This window comes from Tachypleus tridentatus, chromosome 6 (genome assembly GCF_004210375.1).
Source record: "Tachypleus tridentatus isolate NWPU-2018 chromosome 6, ASM421037v1, whole genome shotgun sequence".
NCBI lineage: Eukaryota > Metazoa > Arthropoda > Merostomata > Xiphosura > Limulidae > Tachypleus > Tachypleus tridentatus.
Genome location: NC_134830.1, coordinates 59339340 through 59356509, shown reverse-complemented (window position 1 = coordinate 59356509; position 17170 = coordinate 59339340). Strand labels below are relative to the sequence as shown.

The following is a 17170-nucleotide window of genomic DNA, read 5'->3' as shown; positions in this document are numbered from 1 at the left end:
GTTTTATACCATTCAGGTATGAATTTTCGTCCGTGAGACTTTAGTAACTAGAAAAACTAATTAAGATCAGGTCGAATTGGCTTAGGTAGAGTTGATTTTCCATTTCTTTGTTTGTTTGTTTGGAAATTTCGCCCAAAGCTACTCGAGGGCTATCTGTCCTAGCTGTCCCTAATTTAGCAGTGTAAGACTAGAGGGAAGGCAGTTAGTCATCACCACCCACCGCCAACTTTACCAACGAATAGTGGGATTGACCGTCACATTATACACCCCCACGGCTGGGAGGGCGAGCATGTTTAGCGCGACGCGGGCACGAACCCGCGACCCTCGGATTACGAGTCGCACGCCTTACGCGCTAGGCCATGCCGGGCCCTTTTCCATTGCTATTGTTCAGCTCGTGTAATTTTCCAACATTGGCGAGTTTGCCAATTATATCTTCATGTTCTTGATTAGATTTCGTCTTCGGTCCTTCGGCGCTTCTCGCTAGGTCCACCTGCCTCCTTAATAGATTGATATTCATGGAAGTCCTGTGATTTACGCTGATTTTTACATGATTTCCTAGCATCCATTTTCTCAGTGGTAAGACTTGATATATCTACACATGTATACTGAACAATGGCTTCATGTTGCAATTAACAACAATGAAATATATCGTTTAAAGGCGGCCGCGACCTCTTAACCTAGAAACTTGAAGAACAAATATTAAGGTGCAAAGCGAAAGCGCTTAACATAGCTTTGTACACAACAAGCCCGTGATCGTCAAAACTGCTTATCGCAAGACCAGTCTGAAGATTTTATTCATTGACGTTTCTGAGGAAAACAGACGTAGGTGTTTCTCTAACGTTTTTGCAGGGGCATTATAATATTGTCATTGCTCAGGCAAAGTATAATATTTATAGTCTACAACCTTAATTAGTTGCAGAGCTAACAAATAGAAAATCAGTCCCCTCTTGCCACGCCCACCTGCCAATTCTCCCTTTTAAAGTTGTCAGGTTTTTTATAACTTTTAATCATGTATTATATCTAACCAGTAGAACACTAATTAAGAATTTTGCCTTTTAATTGATTATTATTCCACTTTTGATTTTTTTTCCTTTCTCAATAGACAATGTCCTTATTTTTGGTTTTTGCTGTGAATGTGCTCACAAAAGTAAAAAAAGCTGAAGTAGACACAAATGACTGCTTAATAATTAAGTTGTAGTTAGGTCAAAAACATTTGTTCTAATGTCAATTTATAATCTGCTCATGTTGTGTTTGAGAAACAGGACGTGGTTTGCAGATAGCGTCCATAAAACATTTAAAGCGTTAAAGAATGAGGTCACGAATGAACTTACTGGTAATGTTTCAAACAACTTGCATATTCTCTCAAACATTTTACAATAATCGGTCTTTGCTACATGTTGACGATTAAAAGTGAAAAAGAAACCAAAAACGATTGGTTTGATTATTTTAAAATAAAGCCACGTTGGACTATCTACTACGTTCATCGGAGAATCGGATGCCAGATTTTGGCGTTGTAAATCCATAGATTTAACGCTTTCCCAAGGTAGGAACCTGATAATAAATTAATATAGTATCTTAATAACCTCAAGCCACAAGCATGAACAAAAGAATTTAATTTTTATAACTTATAACACATCTATCTTGGTTATATTTATATTGACTCTTTTCCCTTTATTATTAATTTGTTTAAACTATTTCAGTTATATTTCTATTTAAATATTTATATTTGATACACTAGAGGCCGTTAAAATAATTCTATACCATTGAACCATCCGTTGTCACTTGTGTTAAAATGTACCGTATTAATGTGAGTATTCAGCGAAATTCTTCATTGTTTTATTTTTGTCAGTATATAAAGATATATATGTATTAAAATTTTCGTATGATATTGTCATGTTATGAAGTATTTTGCTATTTATCATGGATGGAGACTTTTCATTTTTTGCATGGATCATTGTTTTGTACTTGCGTGCAATCTTAACGCATCATTTAGTCTCTTAACCCGTTTCGTGTTATAGAAAGAACTTTGATTGTTATCAGTTCGTAAAAGTTAAATATAAAAAAAAAAAAAGAATAAATAAATAAATAAAGAAAAAATCTAAAGAGTAAATGTACTTTATGTTTCTAGTGGCTCTCTTGATACAGGTAACTAACTATGCTTGCTTGTTTATATTTATTTAACTTTTAAATGGAATTTTGAGCTCACTTGAAATTTGTGTGTTGCTTTCAACAATTGAGGGACTTCTGTAAGGCTAAACGGGTTGTTTATAATCAAGTTGTTACGAGCGCACTAGTAATTTTAGGTTACGGAGAGAGAGAGAGAAAATTTTTCATTGTTTAAATAGGAAAAAAAATATATACATTTATTTTAAGTACCCGAGTCTTCCTCGAAGAAAGCAAGTAGTGACTTCAATATATACCATCGATTAAAACAGAATATTTATGTTAGTGACAATAAAGAAGTGGTGGTGTACTTGACTTGTAAGTTTATGGAATTTTTCTACTGTTTTCATTTGTTTTTAAGTAAACTTTGACTGGTGGACTATTTCAGTTATAAGGTTTAATTTGTATCTTTAAGTAGAAGTAACCTCTAATCTTTAAAAAAAAATAATCATTACCGATCGTAGATAACTTATAATCAATTTTAAGCAATGATAGGTAACAGTCGACCATAAGTTTTTTGAAAATCTGTCTTTTTCTGTACAATATAATCTATTGAAAAACCGTATAATTTGCTTAAACGACCAAACTGACGAAGCAACGAGGCATTTTCAGGGTTGGCAAGAGTGGTTAGATTTTTTTTGTAAATCCGTTTTTACATTCCTCGTAATTAATCCCTTGTAAATTTGCTATTAGAAGTAAGTAAATTTACCATTTCAAATATATTTTTTTCTGTTACATATCACTATCTGAGAGTCATTTGTTTTAATATACATAGTAATAATTAACTTAGTATCTGTTTTAGTGCAAATAATTATAATCAATATTACAGTTTAAATGTATTTTACTTGTAGAATCTGTACATTGTGTTTAACAATGTTTATAGTTTATTGAAACCATTCTGTATATTCGATTTAAGAAATTAGTCATTTGACTTCTTCGGTGAATATCAATTTATATTGTCGCCAAATGAATTTGTTCGATCAAGAGGACAGTAACGCAGTTACGTGATGTAATTAACTTTCAACACACCGTTGAATTCTAAAGAACGTCAGAAGTGACTGGAAAATGTTTCGACATTAGAAAGTTTGAGTATTATTATTATTGTTGATTGCTTGTTTACCTACAGAAACACGTATTTGATGAAAGATAACCAAATACTACATCGATTTAGATAAAATGTAAGCTGTTGAGTAAAGTGCAAATAATCTGTTATGTAGCTTTTTGCTTTAAACACGGAGAAAATTTATATGGGCGTTCACTAAATCGCATACCACCGCCTCCTAGTATTGATCGTATTAGACTCTCAAAAAATTGTGTCCGTTATTCTCAACGGACACGGGCCATTTTGGCATTATAATGAATAATAGTATTCTACATTTGCCCGCTAAGTTTAATTGAAATCCAGTCCTTTTTGACAGAGTTAAAGACAAATATAGTGTAAAAAATCGCTCCCCATGTTAATAGATAGAGATGTTTTGTTTGTTTTTTGCTGTTCTTGTAACCTCGACTTTCCAAAAACTAATAATTTCTAAGTTGGGTCGTAGTCCAAATTCATTCAGCCGTTTTCGAGAAATCTCGTTGACAAACACACACAGATGTGAAGACAACCTGTCTCACAGTCGATGACGTAGATGAATGAAATCATAACCTCCGTCATCTTTATGTGACGAAAATAAACGTTTAAAAATATATAATTTTTAATGTTAAATGCTCTACAAAGTGCTTCTAAAGTGTTAAAAAGTCAGTATGTTATGTGCCCCAGTGTGTGTTAGGTTTTACAAACTTACGTATGAAGTACGTTCAACTGTTTGAATATCAAACTAATTTAAAATCGATGAGGCTCATGTGAAGATCCGTTTGAACGATAAAACGAGTATCTTTTTGTCCATTTAAGGACACTACTGTACCAATATATATCTCAATACATATTAAAGACACTTGTGGTTTACCCTAATAATGGATTGTTCAGTGTGATCACAACAGTGATCGAATACTCCATATATTTATAGCATAACTCAGTGACAAATGTGAACCGAACGATAGATTGGGCATCATGTTTAATTTGGATATAATTTTAGTTCTATTTTAATGGTTCAGGTAACCTATTACATAATTGTCAGTGAGTACAAACTTTTATCATTGTGCTTTTATTAATACCATACCGACTGCAGACTTATTATTTGTTACATCAGCATTCCATTCCTACTAGCCCAGCACTCGACTCGTAACCTGAAGGTTGCGGGTTCGAATTCCTGTCACACCAAACATGCTCGCCCGTTTAGCCATTGGCGTTATAAAGTGACGGTCAATCGCACTATTCGTTGGTAAAAGAGTAGCTCAAAATCTGGCGGTGGGTAGTGATGACTAGTTGCCTTACCTCTAGTCTTACACTGCTAACTTAGGGACGGCTAGCGCAGATAGCCCTTGTGTAAGTTTGCGCGAAATTAAAAACCAAACCCTTCCTCCGATTAGTAAAGTATTGTATACATGATGAGGATAGTCCTAAATATCTTTCCCCAGTGAATATATATTTTATAAATAAATAAAAGAGGCCACCTAAAAACTAGGCTCCATATTAGTTTAGAAGTTAATTACTAAACATTGAAAAGTTTTCTTTAGGTAAATGCTTCATAGTTAGTAGATAACTAACGAAAGTGCAAATAATTATGGAAATATAAAGGGAAATGATTTATTTGCACCAAGTGTATGTGTATATTGTGCAAGGACATTGCCCTGAAAGGGTCCTGAGTAAGTGCGGGTTACTCTGGCCCTCGTATACAATATGTAAATACACTTGACAGTTGCAAAACCAAAACTGTCACACCAAACATGCTCGCCCGTTTAGCCGTTGGTTCGAGTTCCGCTGAACATAAATCGCGCTTCACACTTTGGGGTCGTAGGAATGACGAGCAAACCACACATTTTGTTCTGACAAGAATAGCCCAACAATTGGTCATGACGACTTACGGTCTTCCACTTAGTTTGCCATTTGAAAATTAAGGTTGACTAGTGCAGATGGTATTCGTGAAGCGTTTCGCGAAGTTCGAGAAAACAAAAACTATTGTCCAGGTGACAGGTCAAAAGTGTAGAAAATATTCACAGTCGATTTGGTGTAGCAATCCAAATTATTCGAACTCGTTCAAGGGAAATAAGATTCTTCTTGTATACAGATCTTATCCTTGTTTGTAATGATTTTAAAATAACTTTTGTTGCTCTATAATTGTTTCAGTAAAACTGAAATACAGGCAGTACTTTTAGTAACCTTTTTTCTTAATCAATAAAGAAGTGGTAAGAGTAAGTTTCAATATTCGAGAAGCGATAGCTTAGTTGGCTAAGGCATCTACAACCCAAATAGAAACACATTCGGATACCGCTACTATATCTTCAGCTATTACTTCTTCATATTATTGCTAAAGAAACGGCTTATGTATTTGTTTTTATTATTGATCAGTAATCTGAGGGTCGCGGGTTTGAATTCCCGTCACACCAAATATGCTCGCCCTTTCAGCCGTGAGGGCGTTATAATGAACAGTCAGTTTCACTATTCGTTGGTAAAAGAGTAGCCCACGAGATGGCGGTGGGTGGTGAAGACTAGCTGCCTTCCCTCTAGTCTTATATGACAAAATTTGGGACGACTAACACAGATAGCTCTTGTGTAACTTTGCGCGAAATTAAAAAAAAACAAGCAAACATTATCGTTCAACGAGATTGTAAAGTAATTATTCACAGATTTGCTTCGAGATTACTTGAATATATTGACACGTGTACACAATTTGGTATAGTTATGTATCCATCTGGTGTCAAAAGTAACAGTATAACTTAAGTGGGCCTTTTATCGTCTTCTCTTTCTCTTGTAGAAGGTAGGAAACAGGTAGATTTGGATGGTAAAGGACTTAGAAGTAGATAAGTGGATGAAATAGATGATGTTGGACAGAGATTGAGTTCTCTCTCAGAAGGAAAGATAACTAATTGTTGGTTAAGTGGTTTCAGCTAGTCTACGGATTTACAACGCTAAAATCGTGGTTTCGATTTCCCTCGGTGGGCTCAGCAGATAGCCCGATGTGGCTTTACTGTAAGAAAACACATGCTCTACTTATCTTTATAAAATTTCAATTTTTTTAAAAATTAAACTTGTAATAATAATGATGGCCTTGATCAAAAGCTAATAACTTCTGTGTTAGTATGCCAGCTGACAAGAGAAGCGATAAACAGAATACTACTTGGAAATACCAGTATTTATCAACAACTGGATTAAAGAATTTAAATCAATAATTTCAAGATTATCTGTTATAATTGTTAACAGAAAAACTACTGAGTAGATCAGTGTTAAGTGCTCCAAGATGGCAAATTGAAAACAAACTCATTTGTCAGATATAGTGAACTAACATCTATCTCTTAGACTGATTGAAATTTGAGGTCCCCAAATCGAGGTTCAATGTCGATTTAGCCCTCCAGTGGTATCAGTAACAAATGCTAACAGATAATTCTTGGTATGGTAACATTTCTGACATTAGGCACTGCTAATAACAGCTAAATTGAATGTGACAGACAGAAAACAAGCAATGGGAGTTTGGTTTTGTGCAAAGCTATATGAAGGCTATCTTCGTTAGCTGTCCTTAATTTAACAGTAAAAGACTAGAGGAAAGGCAGCTAATCATCACATCACCACCCACCATCAATTCTTGGGCTATTCTTTTACCAACGAATAGTGTTGAAAGGGTGTGCATGTTTGGTGGGATGGGGATTCGAACCCGCAGCCCTCAAACTGTGACTTAAGCGTCCCTAACAACAGCAATAGAAGAGAAGGTATGTGTAAGACTTATCTTGGTGAATCTATACCATTTTGGTTTCGTTTTAATCAAAGCTGGCATTTCCGAAGTACAAAAAGAGTCGAGAACATAAGAAGAGTTCACCTGTACCTTTACACCCACTACCTTGATTCCCAATTTGCCTCTCGTGAAGTATTCAGTAATGATCATTAATCCCTCGAAGATGGTTTCAACATGCTGTATTCCACTTTTCTGAAATTCACTCACATACATAAAAAAAGGCACGATATTCGTTATAATTACCAAGGAACACATACACTTCGTTGAGTACTCCCAAGAGCTGCCATTTGTACTTGGTTAGGTATTGTTTGTAAATGTTAGTTCTCCATTTATATGATTGTCCTAGATCCTAAGTTTATCTATATTCTCTTGTTGTTATTTTTTTTCAATAACATTAAGTAAAATAGGTATTAGTATCTGAGAAATCATAAATTATCCAATTTGAACACATCTTTATAGTCTGAGTGTACGAATATTTTATGTTGGAAAGGGCTATTACATATTCTTTCCAAAAGTCACCAGTTTTCAGTGGCACCACACTATCTACAAACGACTTGTTAAAACGTAGTTCTGATACACTCACTTCCACTGCGACACGACGTGCCATCGATGCCTGTCACGTGACTTGCTGAATTGCATATCCCAAATCGTTTTAACATAAAGTACTCGACTCTCTGTATGTGCAGATTTCTTAACTATGGAAAGGCCGAATACAATTTTTGATAGTGTTTCTTTGGTACTTTGTATATCTTCTTGAAAAGTAAAATAAAAAAAGATAAAACAGTTGGGCCAAACGTGGCCTATTAATTTGCATGCATTTTCTGCGAGGCCAAGCTCTGTGGCTCATTGCCAAAAAAATGTCCACTCTTTGTGGTAGTGAATGCATTATAAAAGTTATGGGCAGACAAGGGTAATGAACACTCTCAACTATCTTTCTTGTAGGATATCAGTCTAAAATCAGAAATGACCATACACAACTAGCCCTTAAAGTAGCTTTACATAACATTTCTGGAACAAACGAACGTTGAACTAATATATAATTCAATCACTGCAATTATGGGACGGTCATAAACCAGAACATCGTTAAGGTAATATTGGGGATAAATTTAGTTTGTTTATTGAATGTTGTTACTTTATAAAATTCTATTAAACGGTTTTCATAACCCTTTTTGTGTTTATTTCGAATTTCGGGCAAAGCTACACGAGGGCTATCTGCGTTAGCCGTCCCTAATTTAGCAGAATAACACTAGAGGGAAAGCAGCTAGTCATCACAACTCACCGTCAACTCTTGAGTTACTCTCTTATCAACGACTAGTAGGAGTGACAGCCACATTATAATACCCCCACGTCTGAAAGGGCAAGCATGTTTGGTGCAATGGGGATTCGAATCCGAGACCCTCAGCTTACAAGTCGAGTTCCCTAACCACCTGACCCCTTTTGTTAGCGAATTACTAAAAAGAGTGAGTTTTGTACAAGTAAGATAGGCATGTCTCACAAGGTATGTTAGAGTGTAGTTACTGCAAGACATCTCTATACCCATAATTCTTGTAGCTGATGTAAACTTACTAGTTTTTCTTAAGTTGTTTTTTACATAGCGTGATTCTAATAATGTGTCTTTTAGGGCAGATTGTGGAAAGTTTCCTCCCACTGGTGTTACATTGTTCAACAAACATTAAATCTACAATTGTAATTAAAGCTAACAATTAGTGTTTCTCTAAGTCGTGCAGGGGGTATATTTTATTCTTTTTTACTATTACATTTATTGACAATAGCAGTTAAAATAAACTGTGCTGAAGGTAAGTCAGAATATTTTGCCCTTGTAAAGATAAAAGATGTGAGCCATGAGTGCACAAGTTTCTTTATATTACTAGTTGAATTGTCCATTGATCAAGAACTCCAAATGGTGATAACTAGTTCTTTTCTTCACCAATAACAAGTTTGACAACACACAGAGTCATCTGCAATGTAACGGCTTATATTCTTACGCCAGTTCATAGGGAGTCTATCTGATTTTCCTCTAACAAAAGATGGAATCTTAATGAAAGACTGGATGAGACATGGGTTTTCTTAAACATCTAGAAGAAGAAATTGTTGGTTTACTCCTGAATGACAGTGATAAGGCTTTTCAACACAGTAAAAAGAATGTAAAGAATTTTTTTTGTTGAGGTTTATTGTAACTGCATGTTTCCAACATAATGAGAAGTGTAAACTATATTAAAATGACCATTAAGGTCAAGATGAATTCTAGTTACTATCAAGAGTTTACCAGCACCAATTATGCAATATGGTGGACGATGCCACAATAGAGCTATTAGTCAATTACTTATGAGCATCAACTTTATTCATAATCAGTAAACTAAGTAATTAATGTAACAAAAACAATCAACTAATCAAAAGTAATATTTTTATTTATTACCATTTTTAAAACTCTAATTACCTCACCTATCCAAGTAATCAAGATATTACTAATGATTTCTCAATATTTTTAACTCAGCTCTACCCAGAAGGTATAGTTACATCAGGTCACTTTTCTTTTTAATACAAACCATGAATTAATTAAGTTGGTGTTAGTGAACCTCATTTTCCAAAATTTGCTTAAAAGTGGTTTTGGAAACTGATGTCCATATACAGTAACATGTTTGTCTAAATGTGTGGTAAAAAACGAATGTTGACATTCTTCCTAGTAGCCAGTGAATATTCTGCGTTTGGGAACAATAGTTAATCATAGCCATGAGATTGACAATGATGGAATTAATACAAATAATAATGTTCTTTGTTGAATTTCGAACAAAGCTGTTTGAAGGCTACTTTTCCCTAATTTCAAAGTAATATGCTACAGGGAAAGGCAGCCAGTCAACACCACTCAATTGTCAACTTCTGAGCTACTCTAATTGAACAGTGGGATTTGGCTATCACTCTGTTAATGCACCCATGGCCCCAAAGCACGGAGTGCAATTTACATTTTTGGTGACAAGGGGCTAAAAGCCATGGAACCTCAAGATGGCACACTAACCACTGTGTTATAGTTGCCCCTAAAAGGTCAAGACCTATAACATGGTTCCTGCAAAATACAATTAAACTTTCTGCAATTTCCCAGTAATTGAAAGTAATAAATTTTTATTTACTAATGGTTAAAACAAAAAAAATGTTTATTAACCTTCAATCCATTATGCAGCTTTATATCACAGCTAGAATATCAAGAGTTGAGTTTATTTTCCCCAAGTGTCAGTGCAATGACATCCATCACCATCTATACATAATTTACACCCACAGCTTAAATCCCATTTAAAGTAGTGGTGCTCTATCTCTTCTTCCTTCAGAATTCCAATATAACCACTGTTTAAACGTACTATAAAATTGACTCTTGGCTTTATATTTACTTAAACTTACATTAATATATATATTTGTGTGAGTTTGTTAAGACTTATTTCATTAAAGCTTTTCTCAATCCAAATAACTTCCAACCATAACAACTCCAAAAATCAAATGTTAAATGACAAACTTGCATCATTTCTTTACGACACAAATCATTAAGTCATTTGCTCACCAAATCCTTGTGAAGATATTTTCTGACACTATACAATTACGGGACCATTTAACAAAAGTCGTGATTTTTTCACTGTTCACCAAATAGCTACATCTTGAAAAAAAATATGGGTAAAAACTCTCAAATGCTCTCTTTGGGTTAGAGTAACATGTCTCCTAAAATATCAGCTGAAACTTCAGATGAAGATTTAATACAGTAGAAGTAATTTTTAAAATATCACAAGAAAAAGTAAGCAAGTTTCAGCATAAGTGAAAGGAATGAAAGAATCAATGACATGGAAGACCTAAACTCCCATTATGTAGGAAACTGGTGAATTATTTATTGTATAATGCAACAAAAAATTGTGGTATTTCTCAAAAAAGAAAAATGTTAGCCATAATTTTAATTTTTAACTAAATACTGTTTTTAATTTTTACACTTTACCCCATTCCAAAAACTTTCAAGTGATAAAACACAAGGGATAGAGGCACCATTAAAATAAAATATTAGAACATACATACAAACAGGAAAGTTAAATATTACAGTATATAATTTTACAATAAACTGTGGTTACTACAAGGAAATTTAACAGCTATTGCCAAAAACTTCTTAAAATACTGAAAAACACATTATATTTAGAAAAAAACAACAACAAAAACTTGTTCACATGTAGAGTAATATTTTAACCCACTAACTAAATCATAACATGAACTGTATGTAGAATATTTTAATGCTGTGCACCATATACAGCACACTCGCATTCAACTGGCAGAGACAGACCATACCCTATATGGCATATCAGCAGACAATGTGCTAAGAACTAACTGTTTTTTACTGTTTATCTTAATCTTGAACTAAATTCCAATTTAAAAATTAACATTTTTCAAATTTTAGAAAATCAGATTTATTTAGGGTTCATACCAATGATAGTTCAAATAATATAACCTTTTTAACTCTGCATGTGCATAATGAAAAAAAAAAGACAACACAACAGTAATCCCCCATTATTTGAGAAGCTTTATAGCTGTAGTTCATATAAATGAACTGAGCTGTATAATATTTTAATCTGGAAATATTTCTAATAAGCAGGACTCATGATTCTGATGTTTTATTAATGTATTGGAAAAAATTCACCTTATATAAATTCCTTCCCTATTTTGCATAAAACTTTATATAAACACGTTTTACATGTGGCAGTTTTTGTGAACTTGTGAATACTTAAGATGTAGATGAAATGTAACAATTTTTATTTATACAACAGATTTTGTTATTTGTCAGTCCTACAAAACTTGAAAGTATTCTTCCAAAGAATATTTGGAAGTGATGATACATTTTTTTCCTTTAAAAAACAAAAGAAAGACAAAATGAGGTTTTGTGCTCAACCAGAAGTGATACAATAATGAAATTTATGTTCAAACTAACATTTACAACTAAAGTTTTGTAAGGTAAGATTAAAATGAACAAAACACATGAAAATGTCTTACATATTGGTATTTGACAAGGAAAAAAAAAACAAACTAGCCTGTACAAAATGATGTATTTTTTAAACAATGAACAAGGTACAAATGCATGCTGAGTCTATAAAAATGAGCTCTCTCTTTTGCAACCTTTAACTGTTGATGGTTAAAAACAGATATAAAATAAGTTGGTTCTCAGTGGTTATCTAACTACTCAGTGTTAACGTGCAGTTTGACAGGCCACCACCACTATGGCTAACTAGGGTCTGGGGGAGGGATCACCAACTGTTCAACTGTTACCAAACTTCCCTGTGATGTGGAGTCAGATGTTGCCTCTAAAAGTCCATCAACATCACTTTCTGCCATCATTGGTAGAGTCAAATAAGTTTGTTCATTATCATCTGCTTTAGCTTCTTCCATGGTACTGGGAGCCCCCATGGTTACTGTCATGTTAACATTTCCACAGTTGGAATCTTCAGAACTAAGAGTGATTCCACTAGGGAGGGTAAGAACAGTATTTTGACCATCAGCTGAATTTATTGGAATTAACAGCATCCTTGAACCACCATCTGAAGTGGGAACATTCACCACAGCTGCATTTGTGAATGGATGTTCTCCACTTAATTCCATCGGAATATGTTGTTGGTAGTCGTCATCTCCAGATACCATCATCACTATAGACTGACCATTCTCTTGATCAGCCATCGTCATATGCTGGACATTGTGATGATCCGTTGAAGATAATGAACTGACCACAGATGAAGCCATCTTCATGTCAGTAGCAGTTACTACAGTAGTATCATTATTAGTGAGATCTAGATGACAACCACTACTGACCACTAAGCCTGACATATCAACATGATCAGGGGGAATTTCTGCAGATGTGGCTTGGCCAGAGGCCTGCATCATAGACATAAGAAGGCCAAGATTACTCTCTACAGATCCTGAACTGTCAGCCAATACAGATACGTTCTGAGTCTCTCCATCTTCTCCAACAGCTTCAATTTGAATAGGTTGTTGAATGTGGCCATCATGAGGCAGTGTATCCACTGCTCCAATATTTTCACCAGCCACCATTGATATAGTCACTCCTTCTTCAGCAACCCTTCTTATCAAATTGGCTGCTAAATCTTCCTGATTAATATTCATGGTTTCCTGATTTAAATTATCTCCAAGGTCTGGCACTGTTTGTATAATTACATGTTGCTCTTCTCCATTTCCAAGATTTGCTTCATCAGTTACAATGTTGTCAGGACTGTGTAAATAAAAAAAAAATGAAATTAGTAACTTTTTTTTGCCTAATAGTTATCCCACAGGGTTTATTATAAACTCCCCCACCTTCTTTATCATCTCTAAAAAAATTAAGCTTACCTTACTCCAGAGAAGGAGACAGCATCTAAAATGCAATATTCAACATGACTTAAATACGAGGGCTGTTCACAAAATACGCGGACTGACGTCATAAAACAAAATGTACTTTATTTAGAAGTTGCAGGTCTGGGACTCCTTTAAAGTACTCTCCTCCCCAACACACACACTTATCCCAACGGTGTTTCCACTTGTTGAAACAGTCCTGGTACGCTTCTTTTGTAATGTCCTCCAGCTCCTTCGTCGCATTAGCCTTAATCTTGAGAATCGTCTCAAATCTTCTTCCTTTCAAGGGTCTTTTGAGTTTGGGGAACAAGAAAAAATCGCAAGGAGCAAGGTCAAGTGAGTAGGGGGGTGGGGAAGGACAGTGATCGAGTGTTTGGCCAAAAACTCACGAGTTCTGAGGGCTGAATTTCGCAGCAACGCGGTGCATCTTCAATTTTTCGGTCAAAATCTCGTAACAAGATCCAACTGATATCCCACACTCTTCAGCAAGCTCCCTGACAGTCAGACGTCGATTTGCCCGCACCAGGGTGTTGATTTTGTCGACGTGTGGGTCGTCAGTTGACGTGGAAGGACGTCTAGGACGCTCATCATCTTCAATGGACTGTTGACCATCCTTAAAACGTTCATGCCACTTGAAACATGCCGTACGATTCATAGCAACATCACCATAAGCCGTGTTAAGCATAGCAAAAGTTTCAATCGCAGATTTTCCAAGTTTAACACAAAATTTCACAGCAAGTCGTTGCTCCTTCAGGTCATTCATTCTGAAATCCGCCAAACAAAAAAAATCGCACTTCACTTAAAACCGCGTAGCTAATACACAAATGAAGATATCTGCAATCGGGAAATGGCGTCGTAATCAGCTGATCTGTGCGAACCTAGCGACACCAAGCGGATTCCCCTGGAACCAACTGGAGCCGCGCGCAATTCAAACAGTCTGCGTATTTTTTGAACAGACCTCATACTTAGATGACATTGCACAGCCCATCAAAAGTGATGCAGCAAATACTACCACCCCATCTGAATCTATGAATACTTAAGATGCAGATGAAATGTAACAATTTTTATTTGCCAGTCCTACAAAACTTGAAGGTATTCTTCCAAGGAACATTTGAAATATATAAATTTTGCAAAATCAAGTTTGACAGACATAGAGGCAGAAAAGTGCAACCGAGGCAGTCAAATGTTGGTAAATTCCTTTATGAGAAAATCAAATAAAAATCATTCTTGAAATGAATTTGTGGCATATTCATAGAATAATTATTGATAAAATTCAGTTAGATTGATAACTTCTAACATACAGAAAAGCCAGTAGGTTCTGGTAACACTAAATTTAAACAATGGCTTTTATGTCATGTCCCTTAGCAACAAAAAATATTTGTGTTAGTCTATGTACCAAAAGTATAAAACAAAATGCATACACACTAATACTGGAAAAATGTTAATTTTTTTTTAAATTTAGAGTCTGTTGTTTAAAAAGAGATTTTTTTTATATTAAAAACGTTGGTGGTGTAACAGAAAATAACTTAATTCAGAAATAATTTATGCTTCAAACTGAGTCGCTACTTTTAATTTCACAATAGATTTTATGCACTTAACTCCAGAGAAGGTAATCTCAACTATGTATTTTAGCTTATTATACCAACACTAAGTATGCTTATCAGGTGATTAAAATCAGACTGGGCAGATAGTAATAAAACTGTTCTATCTGGATAAATGCATTTTAGCTTTTATGATTCCTCCTATTTTAAGAAATCATGTCTGTTGTGACACTAACTTTTCTACAGGTAAGATGGCACAATGTGTGATTAAACAGTTAATAAAAATCTTATCAATGTGAAATATACATAAATCACTCTTGCTATAAGTTCATTAGACATCTTCAGTGTTTATATATAGTTATTGTACATTTAAATTGTTTTTCTGCCATCAGACTGACATAACACACGCAAGACATTTAACTGTCTTCAAATTAAATATCGTATCATATTATAGTATGCTTGTGTAGCTATTTTTGTTTTATTTTTAAAATATTTATTAACAGGCACAATATATTTCATATTTTAGAAATTACATAGATAGTTGGATTTACCTTAAAACGTGTTATACATTTAATTTCTACACTCAAAGTTCATGGTAAAGTTAAACACCATAACACTTATTTGGCCACAAATAATCAAGTTACAAAAAATTAACCCTATCTACAGAGATTACTTTTCAGGTATTAAGTGCACACCTGCATATCACCTTTCAAAACTTACATAAAAATAATATAAATTGTCCTTTTAACAATTTCCTTCTCATAAATATTTAGAATTAACGTTTTGTAACATTTATTTAATGTAATTTGTGAAGATAAATGAAAAAACAAGTTCCATCCTTCATTTCTGCAAAGGACCAAGTCTTGACTATAAACAACTCATTGATTTTTTTTTTTTCTGCCCACCTACCCATTACAAATTACAGGTGCATAATTGCTAAGCATTTATCACCCCTTGAACAAATAATCACTCATATCATGTACTTCATGATTTTCCTTCTCTGCTAGACTGAATTAAAAAAAACAAACCAGTTTCATGTAAGAACCTGCATCTAGGAATTGCTTCTGACTTAGGTTTGAGGTGAGGTCCTATTTCACCCATACATTTCTGTTGGTTAAACATTTGTTTTATGATTTATATGTGCAAGTGGTGACTAGTGCAATTAGAAAAATAATGTATCAAAAGTTTTGTGTTTTTTAATTTTGCGTAATTTTGCCATCCCTAATTTAGCAGTCTAAGACTACAGGGAAGGAAGCTAGTCATCACCACCCACCGCCAACTCTTGGGCTACTCTTTTACCAACAAATAGTGGGATTGACCATCACATTATAATGCTCCTATGGCTGAAAGGGCAAGCATGTTTGGTGCAACAGGGATTCGAACCTGTGATTCTCAGATTACAAGTCGAATGCCTTAACCCACCTGGCCATGCCGGGCAAAAGAATTATGTTGATAGATATCAGTCAAGTGGAAATTGACTGGATATATAAGAAAATGGAACTTTTCTTCAATGGAAAATAAATAATAATAAAAAAATAAAATAAGGTATAATTTGTTGTTTTTTTTTTAAATGGGTGTCATGCAGCAAAGTTCTGTAAATTTCACAACATAAAATACAATAGAAATACTAAAACAAATTATTTGTTGTTTTTTAAAATTAGAACAAACTAGTTACTATTTCAAAAGTTTTATATATATATATACTGAGGTTCATAAAAATGTATTTCAGAATGGCCGTTATGGGTATTAACACTGTTATTGATAAGGAGAGAACAATGTTTCGACCTTCCTAGGTCATCTTAAATGAGGTTCATAAAATTTGGTTATGTATTTCCAAAGTTAGAAGGATAAAACAAATCAGGGAACATTGTTTAGTTTCCCTGTGGAATATCACAGAAAAAGAGAATTTAAGGAGGCATCTGGTATCAAAAATGAGAAAAACTGTTTTTAAAGTACTGAATGAAGCTGTCCATGCACTTTAAAGTACACAACAATATATGTTTTGACTAAACAGTTGTGTTTCTTGTTATTGATAAAGGTTATGTTAGATCATTCAACTTTTATTTTTTTTAATAAACAAATGATTCTGTTTTTAAACTCTTTGTACTTAAGAGATAACAGCTACAAACCAGTAATGTTAATTAAAAATGTTTGCAATATTGTTAAATAAATTATTTTTACTTTAAATTAGAAATGCAGGTGTGCACTCAACATTTAAAAAGTACTCACAGGTCATAAGAGGGTTAAAACTGCTATAAATATATGACTATTGGTTACGTC

The 17170-nt window shown here is 34.2% G+C and overlaps 1 protein-coding gene and 1 long non-coding RNA gene across 4 annotated transcripts in view; one reads left to right on the top strand and one right to left on the bottom strand.

Annotated features, from left to right (window-relative positions):
• The first annotated feature begins 232 nt into the window (after positions 1-232).
• On the top strand, positions 233-16438 carry LOC143252625 (uncharacterized). Of its 2 annotated transcripts, none has more exons than XR_013029081.1 (2): positions 233-1807; positions 16121-16438. It is a non-coding gene; the product is annotated as an uncharacterized LOC143252625 (long non-coding RNA). The 2 variants fall into 2 exon arrangements; XR_013029082.1 differs by lacking the exon at positions 16121-16438 and adding an exon at positions 8864-10436.
• LOC143252622 (uncharacterized) overlaps positions 11752-17170 on the bottom strand; it is a 39535-nt gene continuing 34116 nt past the window's right edge. For both annotated transcript variants that reach the window (XM_076505026.1, XM_076505027.1), the window contains exon 19: positions 11752-13230. In XM_076505026.1, the coding sequence (XP_076361141.1) occupies positions 12231-13230 (1000 nt within the window). In that variant the 3' untranslated portion in view covers positions 11752-12230. The remainder of the gene's footprint in view (positions 13231-17170) is intronic.